This window comes from Heterodontus francisci, chromosome 7 (genome assembly GCF_036365525.1).
Source record: "Heterodontus francisci isolate sHetFra1 chromosome 7, sHetFra1.hap1, whole genome shotgun sequence".
In the NCBI taxonomy this organism is placed as follows: Eukaryota; Metazoa; Chordata; class Chondrichthyes; order Heterodontiformes; family Heterodontidae; genus Heterodontus; species Heterodontus francisci.
The window spans coordinates 30,479,796-30,504,743 of record NC_090377.1 but is presented as its reverse complement, the minus strand read 5'-3'; the positions used below and the strand labels follow the sequence as shown (position 1 = coordinate 30,504,743).

Genomic DNA, 24,948 nt, shown 5'->3' with positions numbered 1-24,948 from the left:
GTGTCATCTGCAAATTTAGCAACCATACATTTGGTCCCTTCATCCAAGTCATTTATATAGATTGTAAATAGTTGAGGCCCCAGCACTCCACTAGTCACCTCCTGCCAACCCGAAAATGACCCATTTATTCCTATTCTCTGCTTCCTGTCAGCTAACCAATCCTCTAGCCATGGTTACCCCCTACACCATGAACTCTTGTTTTGTGTATTAACCTTTGATGTGGCACCTTATCAAATGCCTTTTGGAAATTCAAGTGCACCACATCTACAGGTTCCCCTTTATCCACCTTGCTTGTTACTTCCTCAAAGAGGTCTCCAGAGGTGAACTGTGTGTTGATGGAAGACAATCTTCACTCTTGCACAGATTCCAGTCTCTCCATCAGATATGGAGCGGCTGCCCTGGGCCCCCGCCAATTCTAACACCTCCTCCTCTGCTGTAGTGAGAGGCTGAAGAGCTGGGATGCCTCTGCTAGTCTGGGCTGTCGCCCTCCTGTTATTGGCCCTTTTGTCCTACAAGTGGAAAGAGGGAGATAGTCATAGTTCGCAGAGGGATCTACAAGACAGTTTGGCTTGTGGCACCCCTCAACCCCTAATGGGGTTTTACTGTATAGCTTATGCTCTCAGAGGAGTTAATGGGGGCGAGCTGTGAAAGAAGGTGGCCTGTGGCCAAGGTGCAGCCACGCATCTTCAGGATGAGGTGTTGCCTTACCCCCTCTGCCAGAGCATTTGCAGTGCCTCCCTCCCGATGACTCGCTTCCTCCTGTGTAAACACTTTCCATCACTAAAAAGCAGAAGTTTTTTTTTATTTTTTAAGAACATTACAGCGCAGTACAGGCCCTTCGGCCCTCGATGTTGCACCGACCTGTGAAACCATCTGACCTACACTATTCCATTTTCATCCATATGTCTATCCAATGACCACTTAAATGCCCTTAAAGTTGGCAAGTCTACTACTGTTGCAGGCAGGGCGTTCCACGCCCCTACTACTCTCTGCGTAAAGAAACTACCTCTGACATCTGTCCTATATCTATCATCCCTCAACTTAAAGCTATGTCCCCTCGTGTTTGCCATCACCATCTGAAGAAAAAGACTCTCACTATCCACCCTATCTAACCCTCTGATTATCTTATATGTCTCTATTAAGTCACCTCTTCTCCTCCTTCTCTCCAACGAAAACAACCTCAAGTCCCTCAGCCTTTCCTCGTAAGACCTTCCCTCCATACCAGGCAACATCCTAGTAAATCTCCTCTGCACCCTTTCCAAAGCTTCTACATCCTTCCTATAATGCGGTGACCAGAACTGCACGCAATACTCCAGGTGCGGTCTCACCAGAGTTTTGTACAGCTGCAAGATGAGCTAGTGGCTCCGAAACTCGATCCCCCTACTAATAAAAGCTAACACACCATATGCCTTCTTAACAGCCCTATTAACCTGGGTAGCAACTTTCAGGGATTTATGTACCTGGACACCAAGATCTCTCTGTTCATCTACACTACCAAGAATCTTCCCATTAGCCCAGTACTCTGCATTCCTGTTACTCCTTCCAAAGTGAATCACCTCACACTTTTCCGCATTAAACTCCATTTGCCATCTCTCAGCCCAGCTCTGCAGCCTATCTATGTCCCTCTGTACCCTACAACATCCTTCGGCACTATCCACAACTCCACCAAGTATGGAGCACTCACCTTGGCAGAAAGAAGGGCGTTGACCCTCTTGCGGTACTGCACCCATGTTGAGGGTGGGGGAACGGGAGTCATCCAACGACTACTAACCTGCTCAGCAATCTCCATCCAGGCTTGCTTGGTTAAGCGGGAGGATCTTCTCTTTCCATCGCTGGGGAAGAGGACCTCCTGCTTTTCCCTTGCAGTCTGGAGGAGAATCTCGAGGAAAGCATTGCGATAAAGTGGGGCCACCCTGTGTCTTGCCTCTGACATCCTGCAGGGGTATGGGGGTCCAGAATCACTGCAACATGGGTCTCAGTTGTGAAAATCTGGCAGCAAATGAATCCAAGGCAGCTACGCAAGCAATGCTGGCAAGCCTTTAAATCTGGCACCAGCACCTGCTCCAGAGTCATCTGACGCCGTTTCAGCGTCTCGCATCCCACCCCCGCCGCTTGATTGGCCAGGCCCCGTGCCTCCATTATGTAAACTGGCAGTCCGCCGCTGGGACCCGCAATGGGTTCACTAAATTCAGCCCAATATGCGCAAGGTGTAAAATGCAGGAATTATCCAAGTCTGGGGTATCCAAAATACAGCCTTCCAAGCCTCAATAATCCAGCCCATTAAACTCAGTTTCTGATACTGCATTTTTCCTTTGTGTCCTTATATGTTAAAAAAGTATATTTTCTCCATATAGCTGATAACATTGAGGTATTTCCAAGAGTAGCCCAGGGTGTGTTACCTTTTTTGAAGTATTTTCTAATCAGATTCTGGAATTTGATTTGGATGTGATGTTCAACGCCACTGAGAATCTCCTAAGTCATTGAGTGCTGCCTTGGTCTGCCAAAACATGTCAAACAAATATTTCCACGTCCAAGTATACCATCAGCTCTTGTCAAAAACTCTGGGAATATGCTCAGACAGTTGTAGAAAGCTATCACAAGAGTTTATTCCTTCTCTCACCCCAAGCTGAAGAAACTAATGCTGCAGACACCATTAAGAACAGAGGTCATCTGCGTGCTTGAAGATGAGAAATAAGTGAAGTGATTACTCTGACTACTACCTAGGCAGGCTGATCGGACAGTAATTTAGTGGGGTCACCATTTTGTCGAATGTTTACTTAGTCTTTTAAAATTTGAAAGCTGTTGGGCTGAAAGAAAGACACAGGGCTTTTACTGGCATAGTAAAAGCAAAACACTGTGGATGCTGGAGATCTGAAATAAAAACAGAAAGTTTGGAAATACTCAGCAAGTCTGGCATCATCTGTGGAGAGAGAAACCGAGTTAATGTTTCAGGTCGATGACTCCTGGATGGGGGGGTGGAGGGGTGGGAAACGGAGGCGGGGAGGGGGTGGGCCAGTACAGTAGCAGGGAGTCACGCTAGGACAGCTCCCCCACCACCATCCCACGCACCCTCCACTCCGTCACCGGGGAGGTTTCCCAGCGATGGCCTGCTAGATGAATTGGCTGCCCGCTCTACAGAGGCGGGCAGCTTATTTGCATAATTAAGGCCACTATTTGGGGCCATTTTATAAGGCTGCCAGCATGTTGGCGGCAGCAGGGCCCACCCCACCTCGTTGGGAGGCTGCCAGCTTCATGAATGCAGAGGCTCCATGGCCCACAGAAGGGGCCATGGGCAGGAAAGACAGTCCTCATGGCCCTAATGATTAACACCCACCCTCCTTCCCCCGTGCCGAAGGCTTAGCCCTCTGTCCCACGGGGCCTACCGCCCTTGGCCCCCTAAATTTTAATCTTTACATACCTGTCTGAGCTCGCCTCTGAGGTCTGCTACCTACCTCAGCAGCACCCACCTCTCCTAGTGGGAATGCTGAGGCTTCAGAGCTGCCGGCCCTCTGATTAGGCCGGCAGCATCAGGAGCCCGCTCACCATTGGTTGGCGGGCCCACAGGTGGCCAATTAGAAAGCCGCCTGTGAGCCAGTCGCGCTGCTGGCAAGTGCGGGCTCGGGACCCACTTTCTGGTCCAACATTGGGCTCCCGACGTCAGTAGTAAAATCCAGTCCACAACCTTTGCTGGCAAGTGGCCCTTTTCCAATGTGCCAATCCAGGAAGCTTAGCATGTCAAAACTGATATTAAGAAGTGCAATTTTGGGATAGAAGCAGCAAGGACAAAATAATTCAAAGGTACAAGAGCAAGATGTTCCAACAGCCTACAGTAAGGAATAACATTAGGAGCAAGGAGAACATGTAGAGATGAAGAACAGAAACGAGACACGCAAGCAAAAAAGGCGGCAGGAGCAAAGTTGGTAGTGTTCACAAGGTTAATTTCTAGAGTGAGCATAATTTTTTAAGTCCAGGGTTTTTAAAAACCATTGATAAATACTATAGTTAATTACCTAGCAAACTTTCAATATAAAGTTTTGTATGCTGTACCTTAAATTAAGTCAGAAGGGGCCGAATTGTGCAGTAAAAATAATGCTGAAGCCAACAGTGCTCACCATTATTTACATGGAAATCAGACAGCAACTTCTGATGACCAAATGTGTGCAATTAAACGTGCAAGTCTGGAACTTGCTATCAGAGATGCCCAGCTCCTCCAACAGCTGCACAATAATGGTATTTCAGCAAGAGATTCACTTTTCAAATAAACTGAATGATGTGAAGCTGTTGTATTTACCTCAGAGTAGTAACAAAATTTGCCAGAAAATGTTAGGGCTTTTCCATTCCAGTCCCTTTTAATCATACGGTAAGTCTTAATCACACAACTTCCTTTGCAAGTGTGGAGTCTCAATCCTTCAAATTTCAATTAATTATTGTTGTTGAAGAGTTTAAAAAAATAAACAAGAGTCTTCCATTTTCTTTCTGGCTCTTCTTGCTCTCTCTCTTAATCCAATCTTTCTTTTCCTATATTTCACTTCCTGTACCTGATTTGATATTGAATTCATTATTCTAACTGACACTTCCTGTCATTGTGCTGCTCATAACTAATCAGATTGAACTGTTCAAGGAGACACACAGTTGCTTCACCTGTTCTCACAGGTCCCAGATCCCATTAAAGGGTGCTGAGCTTTTTGACTCTCTCATTTGCAATAAATTCCAGTGTCAAATCCCATAGAAAGTCTATGAGCAAGTGCGATGAACAGTTGGCACCGTTTGTTCACTGCTGAGAGCAGAATGCAGCCCAGGACTAGATATGTTAAGTAACTGCAATTTGAATTTTGCATCCCAGCACTGTCCTCTTACTTACTTCTGATCTTCAGGACCCAGATAATTTTAGCTCCTAATTGGGGCTTCAGCAGATCAAGAAGGTGGTGAGCGTAAAGAAAGAGGTGGCGAGAATAAAGAAAGAAACAAGTGCTCTCTTTAGTTTTTTGGAATGCAGTTTAGTTTTTTAAAGAGCTGAATATGCTTTTAAAAAATATATACCAGAACAATTTTTTTTCTGTGCACTTACCAATCGACAGGTCAGGCCCACTACAGCTACAGGTGTCTGGGCTGACTGAGCAACGTCAAGGAGGTTATAAAGCAAGGTCTGATTCTTGTGATGAGCAAAGAGGTCAAATTCGTCCAAGATAAAAAGCACTGGCCTGCTGCTGCTGCGATCTCCTAGAATTAGAAATGCAAAAGAATACTTTTACAAAAAAGAAAGACATGGTTGCAGTTGTCTTGGTCATGAAAGTTTTAAAAAATAATTCTATTTTCTCAGTTTTGCTCCATCCCCATTTAGCTTCAAAGAACTTTCACATCTGTTTTTCCATTTTCAAATGCCATCATGGGGAGGCGGTGATGTAGTGGTAATATCACTTAGACTATTAACCCAGAACCCCAGGCTAATGCTCTGGGGAATAAAAACAAGAAATGCTGGATATCCTCAGCAGGTCTGGCAGCATCTGTGGAGAGAGAAGCAGAATTAATGTTTCAGGTCAGTGACCCCTCATCAGAACTGGTAAAGATTAGAAATGTAATAGGTTTAAAGCAAACAAAGTGGGGGCGGGGCAAGAGATAACTAAAGGCAAGGTGTTGATAGGACAGGGTCACAGAGAATAACTGACCAGAAGGTCATGGAGCAAAGGCGAAAGGTATGTTAATGGTGTGTTGAAAGACAAACAGTTAGTGCAGAGAGGGTGTTAACGGACAGAAAAATGAACAGCCCTGGCCCAAAGCAGTGGGCAGGCACATGGTAAGAAAAATGAATGCTAAAACAAACTAAAATAAAATTGAAAATAAAAAGAAAAAAAATAACTGGAAATAAAAAAAAGAGGGGGGGGGGCCTGCCCACTACATCTACCAGTTCCCCTTTATCAACTCTGCTTGTTATATCCTCAAAGAACTCTAGCAAATTTGTCAAACATAATTTCCCTTTCACAAAACCATGTTGACTCTGTTTGACTGCGCTAAGCTTTTCTAAATGTCCTGCTATTTCTCCCTTAATAATGGACTCTAGCATTTTCCCAACAACCGATGTTAGGCTGACTGGCGTATACTTTCCTGCTTTTTGTCTCCCTCCCTTCTTGAACAGGGGCGTCACATTAGCGGTTTTGCAATCCGCTGGGTCCCTCCCGGAATCCAGGGAGTTCTGGCATATTTCAACCAATGCCTCCAGTATCTCTGCAGCCACTTCCTTTAAAACCTTTGGATGTAGGCCATCAGGTCCTGGCAACTTGTCTGCCTTTAGTCCCATTAGTTTGTCAAATACTCTGTCCCTCGTGAGATTGTTACAATATCTTTCCTCCTATTAGCTCCTTGCTTATCTGATATCTGTGGGATGTTTATAGTGTTCTCCACCGTGAAGACTGATGCAAAATATTGGTTTAAATTATCTGCCATTTCCCTGTTCCCCGTTATTAATTCTCCAGTTGCATCCTCTAAGGGTCCCACACTCACTTCAGCTACTCTCTTTTTATATACCCGTAGAACCTTTTGCTGTTTGTTTTTATATTTCTTGCCAATTTACTTTCATGATCAATTTTCTCCCTCTTTATTAGCTTTTAGTCATCCGCTGCCGGTTCCTAAAAAATTCCCAATCCTCTGGCCTACCACTAGTTTTCGCTGCTTTGTATGCCTTAGTTTTTGATTGGCTACACTCCTTGACCACTTTGTTAACGACGGGTGGTTCATCCTTCTCATCGAGTCCTTCTTTTTGAAGGAGATAAATTTTTGCTGAGCGTCATGAAATATTTGCCACTGCTCATCCACTAACCTTCCCCTTAGTCTATTTTCCCAGCCAACTTGAGACAACTCTTTCTTCATACCTCTGTAATTTCCCTTGTTTAAGTTGAGGTCACTGGTTTGAGACCTGAGATGCTCGCCCTCAAACTGAATTTGAAATTCTACCATGTTGTGATCGTTACTCCTAGAGGATCCTTAACGACGATATCTCTTATTAAAAGCAAAATACTGCAGATGCTGGAAATCTGAAATAAAAACAAGACATGCTGGAAATACTCAGCAGGTCTGGCAGCATCTGTGGAGAGAAGCAGATTCAGTGACTCTTCATCAGAACTGGCAAATATTAGAAATGTAATAGGTTTTAAGCAAATAAAGCAGGGATGACACAAGGGATAGCAAAAGAGGTGTTGATAGGACAAGATCACAGAGAATAAATGACCAGAAGGTCAAGGAGCAAAGACAAACGGTATGTTAATGGTGTAGTGAAAGACAAAGCGTTAGTGCAGAGAGGGTATTAATTGACAGAAAAATTAACAGCCCTGACCCAAAGCACAAACATGAAAAAAAAAGTGGGTAGGCACAGTAGATACAAACTAATCAAACTAAAATAAAGAAAAAAGAAAAAATAACCAAAATATATATAAAGGGAGGCCCATTATGCTCCGAACTTATTGAACTCAATGATCAGTCCGGCAGGCTGTAGTGTGTCGAATTGGTAAATGAGATGCTGTTCCTCGAGCTTGCGTTGATGTTCACTGGAACACTGCAGCAATCCCAGGACAGAGATGGGGGCATGAGAGTAGGGGGGGTGTTTGAAATGGCAAGCAACCGGAAGTTCGGGGTCATGCTTTCGGACTGAGCGGAGGTGTTCCGCAAAGTGGTCACCCAATCTGCATTTGGTCTCCCCAGTGTAGAAGAGACCACATTGTGAGCAGCGAATACAGTATACTAAATTGAAAGAAGTACAAGTAAATCGCTGCTTCACCTGAAAGGAATGTTTGGGGCCTGGCATAGGGAGGAGGGAAGAGGTAAATGGGCAGGTATTACACCTCCTGCGATTGCATGGGAAGGTGCCATGGGAAGGGGACGAGGTGGTAGGGGTAATGGAGGAGATGATGTGTTTGGTAGTGGCACACTGGACATTGTTTTTTCTTGTTCTTTTTTATTTGTTTATTTTATTTTAGTTTGTTTCTACTGTGCCTACCCACTTTTTTTCATGGCTGTGCTTTGGGTCAGGGCTGTTCATTTTCCTGTCAATTAACACCTTCTCTGCAGTAATGCTTTGTCTTTCATCACACTATTAACATACCATTTGCCTTTGCTCTATGACCTTCTGGTCAGTTATTCTCTGTGACCATGTCCGATCAACACCTTATCTTTTGTTATCTCTTGCCCCACCCCCGCTTTATTTGCTTAAAACCTATTACATTTCTAATATTTGCCATTTCTGATGAATGGTCAATGACCTGAAATGTTAACTCTGCTACTCTCCACAGATGCTGCCGGACCTGCTGAGTATTTCCAGCATTTCTTGTTTTGAAATCTCTTATTAATCCTACCTCATTACACATTACGAGATCTGAAATAGCCTGTTCCCTGGTAGGTTCTGCAACATATTGCTCTAAGTAACAATCCCTGATGCACTCTACAAATTCGTCTTCTATGTTACCTCTGCCAATCTGATTTGTCCAGTCAATATGCAGATTAAAATCACCCATGACAATTGCAGCACCCTTCTTACACGCCTCCCTTATTTCCCGATTTACACTTTGTTCTACAATGAGGCAACTCTTCGGGGGCCTATAGACGACTCCCACCCGTGACTTCTTACCCTTGCTATTCCTTATTTCCACCCAAACTGATTCTACATTACGATCTATTGCACCGATATCACTACTCACCACCGCACTGATACCTTCCTTTATTAACAAAGCTACCCCACCTCCTTTTCCTTTTGGAACTATATCGCCATTCCTTCACTGTCGCTGGATCAAAATCCTGGAACTCTCTTCCTAACAGCACTGTGGATGTACCTACACCCCAAGGACAGCAGCGGTTCAAGAAGGCAGCTCACCATCACCTTCTCAAGAGCGATTAGGGGTGGGCAATAAATGCTGTCCGACCTAGCGACGCCCACATTCTCCAAACGAATTTTAAAAAACTGTGAGATAAGACAGGCCACTCAACAGTGAAGGAACAGCGATACTACCATTTGGAAGGACAAGGTCAGCAGGTGCATGAAAACACCATCACCCCCAGGTTCCCCATCAAATCATATACCATTCAGACTCTGACATATATCACTGTTCCTTCATTGTTGCTGAATCAAAATCCTGGAACTCCCTACTGAATAGCACTGTGGGAGCACCTTCACCAGATTGTAGCAGTTCAAGGCAGCAGCTCACTACCATCTTCATTAGGGCATCTAGGGATAGGCAATAAATGCTGGCCTTGTTAGCGATGCCCATATCCTAAAAATGAATTGAAAAAAATATATACATGCAATGTAAAACTTGAATTTTGGCTGGCAAGCTGAAGAAAATTCAGAGTCTGTCCAAAAACCTGGTCATAGAAGATAGAAAAAGTATGACACAGAAGGAGGCCATTCAGCCCACCATGTCTGCGATGGCCAAAAAAACTAGTCACCCAATGTAATCCCACTTTCCAGCACCTGGTCCGCGGCCTTGCAGGCTACAGCACTCAGGTGCATGTTCAAGTACCTTTTAAATGAGTTGAGGGTTTCTGCCTCCACCACCATGCCTGGCAGTGAATTCCAGACACCCACCATCCTCTGAGTGAAAAAGTTTTTCCTCATGTCCCCTATAGTCCTTCTTCCAATCACCTTAAATCTGTGCCCCCTGGTAATTGACCTCTCCATGAGGAGCAACAAGTCCTTCCTGTCTACTCTACCTAGGCCCCTCATAATTTTGTACAAATTAAGTCACCCCTCAGCCTCCTCTGTTCTAAGGAAAACAACCCCAGCAGATCCAATCTTTCCTCACAGCTGCAATGTTCAAGACCTGGCAACATTCTTGTAAATCTCCTCTGCCATCTCTCCAGAATAGTTATGCCCTTCTTGTAATGTGGAGACCAGAACTGGCCAGAAAACTCCAGCTGTGGCCTAACCAGCATTTTATATAGTTCCAGCATTACATTCCTGCTTTTGTATTCTATACCTCGGCCAATAAAGGAAATCATTCCATATGCCTTTTTCACCACTGTGTCTACCTGTCATTCCACCTTCAAAGACCTGTGGACATGCACTCCAAGGTCTCTCACTTCTTCCACCTCTCTCAATATCCTCCCTTTCATTGTATATTTCTTGCTTTGTTTGCCCTCCCCAAATGCATTACCTTACACTTCTCTTGACTGAATTCTATTTGCCACTTTTCTCCCCACTCAACCAAACCATTGATATCCTCTTCACTATCAACTACACGGCCAATTTTTGTGTCATTGGCAAATTTCCCAATCATGCCTCCCACATTTAAGTCCAAATCATTTATATATACCACAAACAACAAAGACCCAACACTGAGCCCTGTGGAACGCCACTAGAAACAGCTTTCCACTCCCAAAAACATCCATCGACTACTGCCCTTTGTTTCCTGTCACTATGCCAATTTTGGATCCAACCTGCCACATTCCCCTGTATCCCACGGGCTTTAGTTTTACTGATCAGTCTGCCATGCGGGTCCTTGTCAAATGCCTTACTAAAATCCATGTGGACCACATCCACTGCATTACCCTCATCAATCCTCCTGGTTACTTCTCCTCCTGGTTACTTCCTCAAAAAACTCAAACATGAGCAAGACATGACCTTCCCTGAACAAATCTATGCTGACTATCCCTGGTTAATCCATGCCTTTCTAAGTGGCAGTTTATTCGGTCTCTCAGAATTGATTGTAATAATTTACCCACCACTGAGGTCAGACTGACCAGCCTACAATTATTTGGCCGATCCCTCGCACCATTTTAAACAATGGTATAACGTTTGCAGGCCTCCAATCCTCAGGCACGTCGCCCGTATCCAGTGAGGATTTGAAAATAATCCTCAGCGCATCGCTAGTCCCTCCCTGGCTTCCTTTAACAAACTAGGATGCAATCCATCCAGCCCTGGCAATTTATCCACTTCCAAGAATGTCAGACCCTCTAGTACTTCTTCTCTCATTATGCTCATTGTATCTAATATTTCACACTCCTCCTCTTCAACTACAACGTTTGCATCATCCTTCTCCTTTGTGAAGATAGAGACAAAAAACTCATTAAGAGCCCTGCCCACATCTTCTGCATCCACGCACAAGTTCCCTTGTACATCCCTTTCCTTTGTTATCTTTTTGCTCTTAATGTACTGATAAAACATCTTTGGGTTTTCCTTGATTTTACCTGCCAATAAATTTTCATGTCCTCTCTTCTCTTATTTCCTTTTTTGCTTCACCCCTGCACTTTCGATACTCCTCTAGGCTTTCTAGATGTTTACCATCTTCAGCTGCATCAATGATCTTCCCTCCATCATAAGGTCAGAAGTGGGGATGTTCGCTGATGATTGCACAATGTTCAGCACCATTCACGACTTCTCAGATACCGAAGCAGCCCGTGTCCATATGCAGCAAGACCTGGACAACATCCAGGCTTGGGCTGATAAGTGGCAAGTAACATTCGAACCACACAAGTGCCAGGTAATGACTATCTCAAACAAGAGAGTATCTAACCATCTCCCCTTGACATTCAAAGAACAAAGAACAGTACAGCACAGGAACAGGCCATTCGGCCCTCCAAGCCTGCCTAAACTAAAACCTTCTGCACTTCCGGGGCCCATATCCCTCGATTCCCTTCCTATTCATGTATTTGTCAAGATGTCTCTTAAACATCGCTATCGTATCTGCTTCCACCACCTCCCCTGGCAGCAAGTTCCAGGCACTCACCACCCTCTGTATAAAAAAAAACTTGCCTCGCACATCCCCTCTAAACTTTGCCCCTCGCACCTTAAACCTATGTCCCCTAGTAACTGACTCTTCCACCCTGGGAAAAAGCTTCTGACTATCCACTCTGTCCATGCCGCTCATAACTTTGTAAACCTCTATCACGTCGCCCCTCCACCTCCGTCGTTCCAGTGAAAACAATCCACGTTTATCCAACCTCTCCTCATAGCTAATGCCCTCCAGACCAGGCAACATCCTGGTAAACCTCCTCTGTACCCTCTCCAAAGCCTCCATGTCCTTCTGGTCGTGTGGCGACCAAAATGCACGCAATATTCTAAGTGCGGCCTAACTAAGGTTCTGTACAGCTGCAACATGACTTGCCAATTTTTATACTCTATGCCCCGACCGATGAAGGCAAGCATGCCGTATGCCTTTTTGACTACCTTATCCACCTGCATTGCCACTTTCAGTGACCTGTGGACCTGTACGCCTAGATCTCTCTGCCTGTCAATACTCCTAAGGGTTCTGCCATTTACTGTATACTTCCCACCTGCATTAGACCTTCCAAAATGCATTACCTCACATTTGTCCAGATTAAACTCCATCTGCCATTTCTCCACCCAAGTCTCCAACCTGCTGTATCCTCTGACAATCCTCATCACTATCCGCAACTCCACCAACCTTTGTGTCGTCCACAAACTTACTAATCAGACCAGCTACATTTTCCTCCAAATCATTTATATATACAACAAACAGCAAAGGTCCCAGCACTGATCCCTGCGGAACACCACTAGTCACATCCCTCCATTCAGAAAAACACCCATCCACTGATACCCTCTGTCTTCTATGACCGAGCCAGTTCTGTATCCATCTTGCCAGCTCACCTCTGATCCCATGCGACTTCATCTTTTGTACCAGTCTGCCATGCGGGACCTTGTCAAAGGCTTTACTAAAGTCCATATAGATAACATCTACTGCCCTTCCTTCAATCATCTTCGTCACTTCCTCAAAAAACTCAATCAAGTTAGTAAGACACGACCTCCCCTTCACAAAACCATGCTGTCTCTCACTAATAAGTTCGTTCGTTTCCAAATGGGAGTAAATCCTGTCCCGAATAATCCTCTCTAATAGTTTACCCACCACTGACGTAAGGCTCACCGGCCTATAATTTCCTGGATTATCCTTGCCACCCTTCTTAAATAAAGGAACAACATTGGCTATTATCCAGTCCTCTGGGACCTCACCTGTAGCCAATGAGGATGCAAAGATTTCTGTCAAGGCCCCAGCAATTTCTTCCCTTACCTCCCTCAGTATTCTAGGGTAGATCCCATCAGGCCCTGGGGACTTATCTACCTTAATGCTTTGCAAGACACCCAACACCTCCTCCTTTTTGATAATGAGATGAATGAGGCTGTCTGCACTCCCTTCCCTAGGCTCATCATCCACCAAGTCCTTCTCTTTGGTGAATACTGATGCAAAATACTCATTTAGCACCTCACCCATTTCCTCTGGCTCCACACATAGATTCCCTTCTCTGTCCTTGATTGGGCCAACCCTTTCCCTAGTTACCCTCTTGCTCTTTATATACTTATTAAAAAGCCTTGGGATTTTCCTTAATCCTGTTTGCCAATGACTTTTCATGACCCCTTTTAGTCCTCCTAACTCCTTGCTTAAGTTCCTTCCTACTGTCTTTATGTTCCTCAAGTGCTTCGTCTGTTGCTCGCCTTCCAAATGCTTCCTTTTTCTTTTTGACTAGGCTCACAATATCCTGCGTTATCCAAGGTTCCCGAAACTTGCCAAACTTGTCTTTCTTCCTCACAGGAAGATGCTGGTCCTGGATTCTAATCAGCTGACGTTTGAAAGACTCCCACATGTCAGATGTTGACTTACCCTCAAACAGCCGCCCCCAATCTAAATTCTTCAGTTCCTGCCTAATATTGTTATAATTAGCCTTCCCCCAATTTAGCACCTTCACCCGAGGACTACTCTTATCCTTATCCACAAGTACCTTAAAACTTATGGAATTATGGTCACTGCTCCCGAAATGCTCCCCCACTGAAACTTCGACCACCTGGCCAGGCTCATTCCCCAATACCAGGTCCAGAATGGCCCCATCCCTAGTTGGGCTATCTACATACTGTTTCAAGAAGCTCCTCACAAATTCTGCCCCATCCAAGCCCCTAGCACTAAGTGAGTCCCAGTCAATATAGGGGAAGTTAAAATCACTCACCACAACAACGTTGTTACCTTTACATCTTTCCAAAATCTGTCCACATATCTGCTCCTCTACCTCCCACTGGCTGTTGGGAGGCCTGTAGTAAACCCCCAACATCATGACTGCACCCTTCCTATTCCTGAGCTCCACCCATATTGCCTCGCTGCATGACCCCTCTGAGGTGTCCTCCCGCAGTACAGCTGTGATATTCTCCTTAACTAGTAATGCAACTCCCCCACCCCTTTTACATCCCCCTCTATCCCGCCTGAAGCTTCTAAAGCCTGGAACATTTAGCTGCCAATCCTGCCCTTCCCTCAACCAAGTCTCTGTAATAGCAACAACATCATATTTCCAAGTACTAATCCAAGCTCTAAGTTCATCTGCCTTACCTGTTATACTTCTCGCATTGAAACAAATGCACTTCAGACCACCAGTCCCGCTGTGCTCAGCAACATCTCCCTGCCTGCTCTTCCTCTTAGTCCTACTGGCCTTATCTACTATGTCCTCCTCATTTATTTCACTAGCTGTCCTACTGCTCTGGTTCCCACCCCCCTGCCATACTAGTTTAAACCCTCCCGAGTGACGCTAGCAAACCTTGCAGCCAGGATATTAGTGCCCCTCCAGTTTAGATGCAACCCGTCCTTCTTGTACAGGTCCCATCTGTCCCTGAAGAGAGCCCAATGGTCCAGATATCTGAAACACTCCCTTCTACACCAGCTGCTCAGCCACGTGTTTAGCTGCACTATCTTCCTATTTCTAGCCTCACTGGCACGTGGCACAGGGAGTAATCCAGAGATTACAACCCTCGAGGTCCAATGGCATTACCATCGCTGAATCCCTGCTATCAACGTCCTGAAGGTCACCACTGACCAGAAACTGAACTGGACCAATACAAAAATACTGTGGCAACAAAAGCAGGTTAGAGGCTGGGAATTTTGTAGCGAGCAACTCACCTCCTGTCTCCCCAGTGCCTGTCCAACATCTACAAGGCACAAGTCAGGAATGTGATGGAATACTCTCCACTTGCCTGGATGGGTACAGCTCCAACAACACTCAAGAAGCTCGACACCATCCAGAACAAAGCAGCCCGTTTGACTGGCACCCCATCCACCACCTTCAACATTCACTCCCTTCACCATCGATGCACAGTGGCAGCAGTACGTACCATATACAAGATGCACTGCAGCAATTCACCAAGGCTCTTTCGACAGCACTTCCAAACACTCGACCTCTACCACCGAGAAGGACAAGAGCAGCAGATGGATGGGAAAACTACCATCTGCAAGTTCTCCTCCAAGCCACACACCATTCTGACTTGGAACTATATCGCCGCTCCTTCACTGTCACTGGGTCAAAATCCTGGAACTCCCTTCCTAACAGCACTGTTGGTGTACCTACACACCAAGGACTGCAGCAGTTCAAGAAGGCAGCTCATCACCACCTTCTCAAGGGCAATTAGGGACGGGCAATAAATGAAGGCCTAGCTAGCGATGCCCTCATCACAGGAACAAAAATAAAATGTTCTTGCTAATATCTTCGTGAAACAAAAAAAAATTACAACAGGAATAATTTGGATCAAAGATTGTGGCAGGCAGTATTTCCAAGAATGCTAATGCTTGCAAGAAGGGCTACTGTATCAATTATATCTGTTTATGCGCAAATGTTATCAACACTGTTTGCAGTTATTTGAAATGGACATGCTCCAAGGCTTTAAAAGATACGAACCCAACAGTGATGTTACCTTTTATGTCAAAGTTGATTTTGTACTCCAAAAGATTGATATTACAAGAATATACAGGATCCAAACTGCAGGGTGGTCATAACAGAGACCCAACCATTTTCAGCTGCTTCTTCCATGACCCTCCCTCCATCACGAGGTCAGAAGTGGGGATGTTCACTGCTGACTTCACAATGTTCAGTTCCATTCGCAACACCTCAGATAATGAAGCAGTCCAAGCCTGCATGCAGAAAGGCCTGGACAACATTCAGACTAGGGCTGATAAATGGCAAGTAATAGTCACACCACACAAGTGCTGGATAATGACCATCTCCAACAAGACAGAATCTAACCACCATCCATTGACAATCAACAGACAGAATTACCATCGTTGAATCCCCCAGCATCAACATCCTGGTGGGTGGGGCTGGTTGGTGGTCCAGGTGCAGTCACCATTGACCATAACCGTAAATACTGTAGCTACGAAAGCAGGTCAGAGCCTGATAGATCTGCAGTGATTAACTCATCAACTGACTCCTCAAAGCCGCTCCACCAGCGACAAGGCACAAGTCAGGAGTGCGATGGAATACTCTCCACTTGCCTGGATGACTGCAGCTCCAACAACACTCAAGAAGCTGGACGTCATCCACGACAAAGCAGCCCGCTAGATTGGTGCCTTATCCACCAGTTTAAACATTCACTCCCTCCACCACCGGCACACTTTGGCAGCACTGTGTACCATCAAAAGAGACAGAAATCAAGATAAAGAACAAAAAGTGTGCAGATGTCAGCTGGAAAATACTATTGAGAACCAGGCTGAATAAGGAAGGTTCAGAGAGGAAGTGAAAAAGTAAATAAGAGAAGCAAAGAGAGAGCATGAAGAGAGACTGGAAGCCAACATAAAAGGGAATCCCAAAGTTTTCTACAGACATATAAATAGTAAATTTATTTATTTAGAGATACAGCACTGAAACAGGCCCTTCGGCCCACCGAGTCTGTGCCGTCCAACAACCACCCATTTTTATACTAACCCTACATAATCTCATATTCCCTACCACCTACCTACACTAGGGGCAATTTACAACAGCCAATTTACCCAACACCTGCAAGTCTTTGGCGGTGGGAGGAAACCGCAGCACCCGGCGAAAACCCACGCCGTCACAGGGAGAACTTGCAAACTCCGCACAGGCAGTACCCAGAATCGAACCCGGGTCCCTGGAGCTGGGAGGCTGCAGTGCTAACCACTGCGCCACTGTGCCGCCCAAAGGGTGGTAAAAGGAAGAGTGGGGCCGATTAGGGACCAAAAACGGGATTTACACATGGAGACAGAGAGCATAGCTGAGATATAAAATGAATACTTTTCTGTCTTTATGATGGCAGAAGATGCAACCCAGGCAATGGTGAAAAAGGAGGTCATTCAGACACTAGAAGTGTTTAAAATTGATAAGGAGGACATATTGGATAAAACACTGGTTCAGCTTCAACTGCAGTAATGTGTCCAATTCTAGGCACTAAACTTTAGGAAGAATGTGAAGGCTTTACAACAATGGTTCAGGGGATGAGGGATTTAGTTACATGGATAGACTGGCGAAGCTGGAATTGTTCTCCTTCGAAATGAGGAGGGCGAGAGGAGATTTGATAGAGGTATTAAAAATCATGAGGGGTCTAGACAGATTAGGTCGAGAGAAACTGTTTCTATTAGCAGAAGAGGTGAGGACCAGAGAACACGGATTTAAAAAGTGATTGGAAAAAGAGCTAAAGGCGACATGAGGATAAACATTTTAACCAGTAAGTGGTTACAATCTGGAATGCACTGCCTGAAAAGGTGGTAGTGGCATATTCAATCGTGGCTTTCAAAAGGGAATTGGATCAGCAACTGAAGAGGAAAAAATTGCAGGACTACAGGGAGAGGGTCTGGGAGTGAGATGAGTTAAATTGCTCTTGCAGCGAGCTGGCATGGACTTAATGAGCCAAAAGGCCTCCTTCTGTGCTGTAACCATTTTATGATTTACAATAGGCTGTCTGTATTTAAAGTGGATAAGGACCGGATGAGATGCATCCAAGGATATGGAAGGAAGTGAAGTGAGAGTGAAAATGAAAATTGCGGAGGCACTGGCCATAATTTTTCAGTCTTCCTTAGACTCAGGGTGGTGCCAGAGGACTGGAGAATTGCAAATGTTACACCCTTGTTCAAAAAAGGGTGTAAAGGTAAGCCTCGTAACTACAGGCCAGTTAGTTTTACTTTGGTGGTGGGGAAACTTCTAGAAAGAATAATTAAGGACAAAATTAATAGTCACATGGAAAAATGCGGGTTAAAGAAAGTCAGCATGGATTGCTTAAGGGAAAATCATATTTAACTGTTCCGAAGAAGGGTCACTGACCCGAAACATTAACTCTGCTTCTATTTGCACAGATGCTGCCAGACCTGCTGAGTGGTTCCAGCATTTCTTGTTTTTATATCATATTTAACTAACTTGCTGGAGTTTTTTTGAGGAGGTAACAGAGAGGGTTGATGAGGATAATGCAGTTGATGTAGAGTACATGGACTTCCAAAAGGCATTTGATACTGTGCCACATAACAGACTTGTGTGCAAAGTTACAGCTCATGGAATAAACAGGATGGTAGCAACGTGGATACGGAATTGGCTGAGCGACAGGAAACAAAGAGTAGTATTTAATGGATGTCATTCGGGCTGGAGGAAGGTGGGGTGGGGGTGGGGGGGGGGGGGGGGGGAAGGGGAGGCGTTGGGAGAAACAAAAAACACCCTTTCACCTGCCTATGCTTCTGACAGTTGGAACCATTTTGCATTAGTTTTAACTGCTGCTTGGAATTTGTCCATGATTTAAAAATGTCATCACCATTCCAATGTATACAATCCAAGGCAATAAAAGTGAAAGGACATCAATACCTCGCACACTCGCTAACATCCTCAAAATTATCAAGCCAATTCTGAAGATTGTTCCAATCTGAGTTTTCTTTTGTGTACTTTTCGAGCTACTCCAACATTTTGCTTTCCTCTTTCATTTACGAACATACGAATTAGGAGCAGCAGTAGGCCACTCGACCCCTCGAGCCTGCTCTGCCATTCAATAAGTTCATGGCTGAACTGATTACTCCACATTTCCACCAACACCCAATAACTTTCCAGCTCCTTGCTTATCAAGAATCTATCTACCTCTGCCTTAAAAATAGTTAAAGACTCTGCTTCCACTGCCTTTTGAGGAAGAGAATTCCAAAGACTCACGATGCTCAGAGAAAACATTTCTCATCTCGGTTTTAAATGGGCGACCCCTTATTTTTAAACAGTGACCCCTAGTTCGAAATTCCCCCACAAGGGGAAACATCCTTTCCACATCCACCCTGTCAAGACCACTCAGAATCTTATGTTTCAATCATGTCGGCTCTTACTCTTGTAAATTCCATCGGATACAAGCCTAGCCTGTCCAATCTTTCCTCATAAGACAGGCCAGCCATTCCAGGTATTAGTCTAGTAAACCTTCTTTGTACTGCCTCCAATGCATTTACATCCTTCCATAAATAAGGTGACCAGTACTGTACACATAGTACAGTACACTCCACACAAGATCAGATGGCAGGATGTTCAACCTTGCCAGTCTAAGAGCGAAGACCAAAGTACGGAAGGTCCTCAGCAGGGAACTCCTCTTTGCTGACGATGCTGCAGTAACATCCCACACAGAAGAGCGTCTGCAGAGACTCATTGACAGGATTGCGGCTACATGCAACAAATTTGGCCTAACCATCAGCCTCAAGAAAATGAACATCATGGGACATGATGCTCCATCCATCAATATCGGCAACCACGCTCTGGAAGTGGTTCAAGAGTTCACCTACCTAGGCCCAACTATCACCAGTAACCTGTCTCTCGATGCAGAAATCAACAAGCGCATGAGAAAACCGTCCTCTGCTATGGCCAGACTGGCCAAGAGGGTGTGGGAAAATGGCGCACTAACACAGAACCCAAAAGTCCGAGTGTATCAAGCCTGTGTCCTCAGTACTTTGCTCTACGGCAATGAGGCCTGGACAATGTATGTCAGCCAAGAGCGACGTCTCAATTCATTCCATCTTCGCTGCCTCCGGAGAATCCTTGGCATCAGGTGGCAGGACCGTATCTCCAACACAGAAGTTCTCAAGGTCGGCAACATCCCCAGCAAATACCCCTACTAAGCAAGCGGCGCTTGAGATTGCTTGGCCATGTGAGCCTCGTGGAAGATGGCAGGATCCCCAAGGACACATTGTACAGTGAGCTCGTCTCTGGTATCAGACCCACCGGCCGTCCACACCTCTGCTTTAAAGACGTCTGCAAACTCGACATGAAGTCCTGTGACATTGATCACAAGTCGTGCGAGTCAGTTGCCAGTGATCGCCAGAGCTGGCGGACAGCCATAAAGGCAGGGCTAAAGAGTGGCGAGTCGAAGAGACTTAGCTGTTGGCAGAAAAAAAAAGACAGAAGCGCAAGGGGAGAGCCAACTGTGCAACAGCCCTGACAACCAATTTTATCTGCAGTGCCTGTGGAAGAGTCTGTCACTCTAGAATTGGCCTTTATAGCCACTCCAGGCGCTGCTTCGCAAACCACTAACCACCTCCAGGCACTTACCCATTGTCTCTCGAGACAAGGAGGCCAAAGAACAAGAAGAACTGTACATATGTGGTTTCATGAATGTCCTGTACAGCTGAAGCATAACCTCCCTACTTTTGTATTCAATTCCCCTTGCGATAAATGATAACATCCTGTGAGCTTTCCTAATTACGTGCTGTACCTGCATACTAATCTTTTGTGATTCATGCACCATGACACCCAGATCCCTCTGCATCTCAGAGCTCTGCAATCTCTCACCATTTAGATAATATGCTTCTTTTTTATTCTTACTGACGGTGTACAATTTCCCACATTATACTCCGTTTGCCAGGTCTTTGCCCACTCACTTAACCTATCTATATCCCTTTGTAGCCTCCTTATGTCCTCTTCACAACTTACTTTCTGACCTATCTTTGTGTCATCAGCAAATTTAGCAACCATACCTTTGGTCCCTTCATCTCAGTCATTTAGATAAATTATAAAAAGTTGAGGCCCCAGCACAGATCCCTGTGGTACACCACTCATTACAACTTGCCAACCAGAAAATGACCCATTTATGTCTACTCTCTTGTTTCCTGTTAGCTAACCAATCTTCTATGTATGCCAATATGTTACCCCCTACACCATGAGCTTTTATTTTCTGCAATAACCTTTGATGTGGCACCTTATCAAATGCCTTCTGGAAATCTAAGTACAATACCCTTTGTCCACAGCACAGGTAACTCCCTCCCTTAAAAACTTTCAACTCCTTTTTCTAAATTCTTTTACGTCTTCGCCCTACAATATTTAAAAAGACTAGAATTAATTGGAAATCAACCTTCCAAAAAGTGTTCATATTTTCAAGATTTTCTTTAGTTCAGTGAAGCACATCACAAACAGGGAACATCTCGAATTTACAGCAGCAATGTCAAAAATATTCCAATGTCAACATGACACCACTTCCATACAGACTGCCGTGAAACCCACACCAGTCTTCAAAAGAGCACTACCCCACAGGATCAAGGACAGATTTCAGTCAGGCCCCAGTCAGCTATGTAGATCTGCTTACCCAAAAGACACTCTACTGAACAGGCCAAGGGGTGGTTGCAACAAATAGATAATCTCGACAATACAGGATACTACAACATTATCTGCATCTTCACACAGAAGGGCAAGGCGAAAAATAGATTCATTCCATCCATACAGGACACCTTACAATCCATCTTGGAGATAAAGAGCCAACAATCTAACTATGAATGAAGCACAAAGATTGCTTGCCCATGTACCCACAAATTCAAAGCACCTGATGACATTTGTGATTGGAGTCTCCAATTCCAAGCAAAAGCAAAATAAATTAGCATGGCCTACCCAAAAGTCAAGGGACAGTGGCCCTTCCAGAGCCACTAGATTTCAATTTCTTCCAAATATTTTTGTTCATGCTTGGTTAATCCAGGTTACCCCATGTTAAACACTTATAGAACCTTAGTTAGACCAGACTGAGTACTGTGCTCAGTTCTGGTCTCCATATTACAAAAAGGATACAGAGGCACCGGAGAAGGTACGCAAAAGGTTTACAAGGATGATACCAGAGCAGAGAGATTATACCCATCAGGAAAGATTGAATGGGCTGGAGCTTTTTTCTCTAGAACAGAGAAGGCTGAGGAGTGACCTGATTAAAATTATGAATGGGTTTGATAGGTAGAGATGTTGTTTCCACTTGTGGGGAGTCCAAAATTAGAGGCCACAAATATGAGAAAGTAATTAATGAATTCAGTAAACAATTCAGGAAAAATTTCTTTACTCAGTGAAACTTGGTACCATATGGAATAGTTGCGACGAACAGCATTAGTACCTTTAAAGGGAAGCTAGATAAGTAAATGAGGAAGAAAGGAATAGGAGCATATGCAGATAAAGTTAAGTGGAAAAAGTGGAGTAGAAAGAGGCTTATATGGAGCATAAACATCAGCACAGACTAATAGGGCCAGATGATCTGTTACTGGCCTGTAAATTTTATGTAATGAGATCTCAAACCCAAACGACCTAGAATCTCAGGAAAATGGCTTTGTACAATGCTGAATGGTTTAGATACAGGCCAAAGGAGCACTAAACAGATGTTCGACTATAGAAAAACAACAATGCAGAGGACAGGAAAAGACCATCATGACATGTTGGGCCAGTGTCTAGGAGATATATCTCAATAGCAGTCATACCCCTCTATCTACTTTTTGTCCAGTATTTATTCAATATCAGGTTTATTTATAAGGAAAGCTAGCTCAAAAAAACCATCAAATTCATCAAGCTACAATTTTTTTGTGGATGTACAGTCCATCATCAGCTGGACCTAGTCTTATGTACATGGAATTCACAAATCGTTGCTTTACAAGTCATAAATTAAGCAAGCTCACAATCAAGAGCAAATCACAGATGTTAAGACAAAATGCTACAGGACAGAGAGAAAAAGTAATTCACACAAGGTATGAGGGGAACAGAATAATTCAGTAAAATTTATAGGTTCACAGATCAAACCTTTTCTATGATTTGCTGACAAGAGATCCTTTAAAACCTTGCTCAGCTGGGAAGTGAGGCAAATATTTCCTGCAGGTTCAGCTTCTATATTGGATTTGGTTTCTTACTTTTCCAATAAAAATGGCCATCCATTATCTGTATTTCGACTCTGTTAAATTTGCAGATTCACTCAGGGTACCAGTTGGGCCATCATAAAACAATAGGCAGTGTCCTGTTTTCCAAATTTGTCACAAGACTTTATGTTGATACTGCACTTATAGGTGGTACTAAAATAGAGCAGTTTGCAGCTAGCTTTTATATTGTAAGAATATAATTTTTATTGAGGCCACTCTTCTCCCATGCTGTTTTAGGTGTGTTGTGCACTGAAAATGCAGAGAAGGCAAAGCTTTGTTTGGGTAGCTTATTAGGGTTGAACATGAGACTTTGGATAGAACTCAGATGAAATACTTTTGGTATCTGATGTTCCAAACCTGAATTTTGTAGACCTGAATCAACCAAGAAAAATCCAAATGCAGATTTAGATTTTTGGTCTAAAGACAGACCACCTGAAAAGTATCCAAAGTTGAACTCCGGACACTTATTAGAAAGGCTTAATAGATCTTATTTTACTTATCTGGGTTATTCTTACATTTCCTTTGTTACATACAGAACTCAAATCTAAAAAGGAATAATGTAGCTTATGTAAAAGTCATTTCAAATTAGGATTTTTGAGCGAGAGGGGGGCGAGCGAGAGAGGGAAATATGTCAACAACTGGAGAACTGTACTTAGAGCAATCACTGTTTTCAGGAGAGGAAAGCAGAAAACTGGGATTAGCATAGAATTTTTAAAAAAGCAGAGTGGAAACAAAAACAAAAAAAAAAACCATATGTCATTCACAATCATTATTTTAATCAATTATTACCAAATGAAAAATACTGGGTAAAATAATATACAAAAAATATTTGTACCTTTTCTCAAAGCCTCAAGAAGAAAAGCGAGATTTTCAGCAAAGCTCCCCTGAAATTACAACATTTCAATGTGGTCAGTGGATTATCCATAAATAAACACAATCGAAAAAATTAAAATAATCTGTTAATCCTCACCCTCCAGAAGTTAGATATATAGCGAGATACAGCACTGAAATATACAAGAGCAGTAGGGTGTAGTACTTTCACAATTTAACCAGTTGCAATGGCATCAACTGAGTGGCTTGCTTTGTACTATTGTTCTCTGAAAAGTAGGTATAGTACTTAAAATATTTGGTTGCATTATAGTGGGAACTACATGGAACATAGCAGGCATAAATGTAATTGGAGCATTCTTTAAATTCCACATATCCAGAATTCTATACAGCACTCATATCGGTTGCAGTGTGTGGGAGAATGAACACAGTGTGGGGTTTGTGCACATCAGTATGCACTTTTTTGTCACATAAAATTAGCTGACAGTATTAAACTGATCATGGTAATTTTGTTGTTGCAAATTGGGTCACAGTGCGCCAGGAGAAGTATAGCAGATGCATCATTTTGGTTTATTTCTCTTGTATGTTGATCACTTTCATTAAATTTAGAAGTCAGAGCAATTGATTTTAGAAGGTAGACCAGGACTGATAGTGATAAAGTTATAACTTACATGAATTTACATCACTGTTCAGTAAATGAAAACTTGAATATATTACGAAAAAATGTCAGGATTAGAAAACATCAATGTTGCATTCAAATGACTCACAAAAACTTTTTCTCCAACAACATTCTCAAGCTGGAGCTGTCTTGTGATTTCTCTCAGTGCAGTCTTGTCATCTGTTTGTAATAAACCTAAAACATAACAAAAACAAAATGACCACTGTCATCTTATTTCTTCACCAAGAAAAATAAAATATTAAGCCTTTTGGACCTGATTGATTAGCAACAAAAAGAATAAAGGTAGAACAGTCATTTTTCAACAAAATATTCATCATTCAAATCTAAGATTTTAAGGGTGCCAAGAGAAAACTGGACAGTGACTGAGTAACAAATGTAATACAGAATGCTAAAAATTCTTCCAACAATACTTGACAGTCAAGAGACCACATTAAAACCCAAAAGGGACCTGAATGGAGTTGAGCATAAGAAGAAACAGAAGATGGTTAACATGGTGAATGATTACTTCTTGGAGGATTTTTATAAAAGCAGGCCAACAGTAACAATGTTCCATCCAAAACCAAAAAATATACTGTCTGCATACTCAGA

General features: G+C 43.7%; 1 protein-coding gene across 1 annotated transcript in view; it reads right to left on the bottom strand.

Moving 5' to 3' along the window:
* Positions 1 to 24,948, bottom strand: part of orc4 (origin recognition complex, subunit 4) — a 173,772-nt gene that overhangs the window by 69,727 nt on the left and 79,097 nt on the right. Inside the window, exons 2-4 of the mRNA XM_068036262.1 lie at positions 24,449 to 24,562; positions 23,689 to 23,737; positions 5,069 to 5,220 (exon numbers count right to left, since the gene is read on the bottom strand). Coding sequence (XP_067892363.1) covers positions 5,069 to 5,220; positions 23,689 to 23,737; positions 24,449 to 24,562 — 315 coding nt within the window. The remainder of the gene's footprint in view (positions 1 to 5,068; positions 5,221 to 23,688; positions 23,738 to 24,448; positions 24,563 to 24,948) is intronic.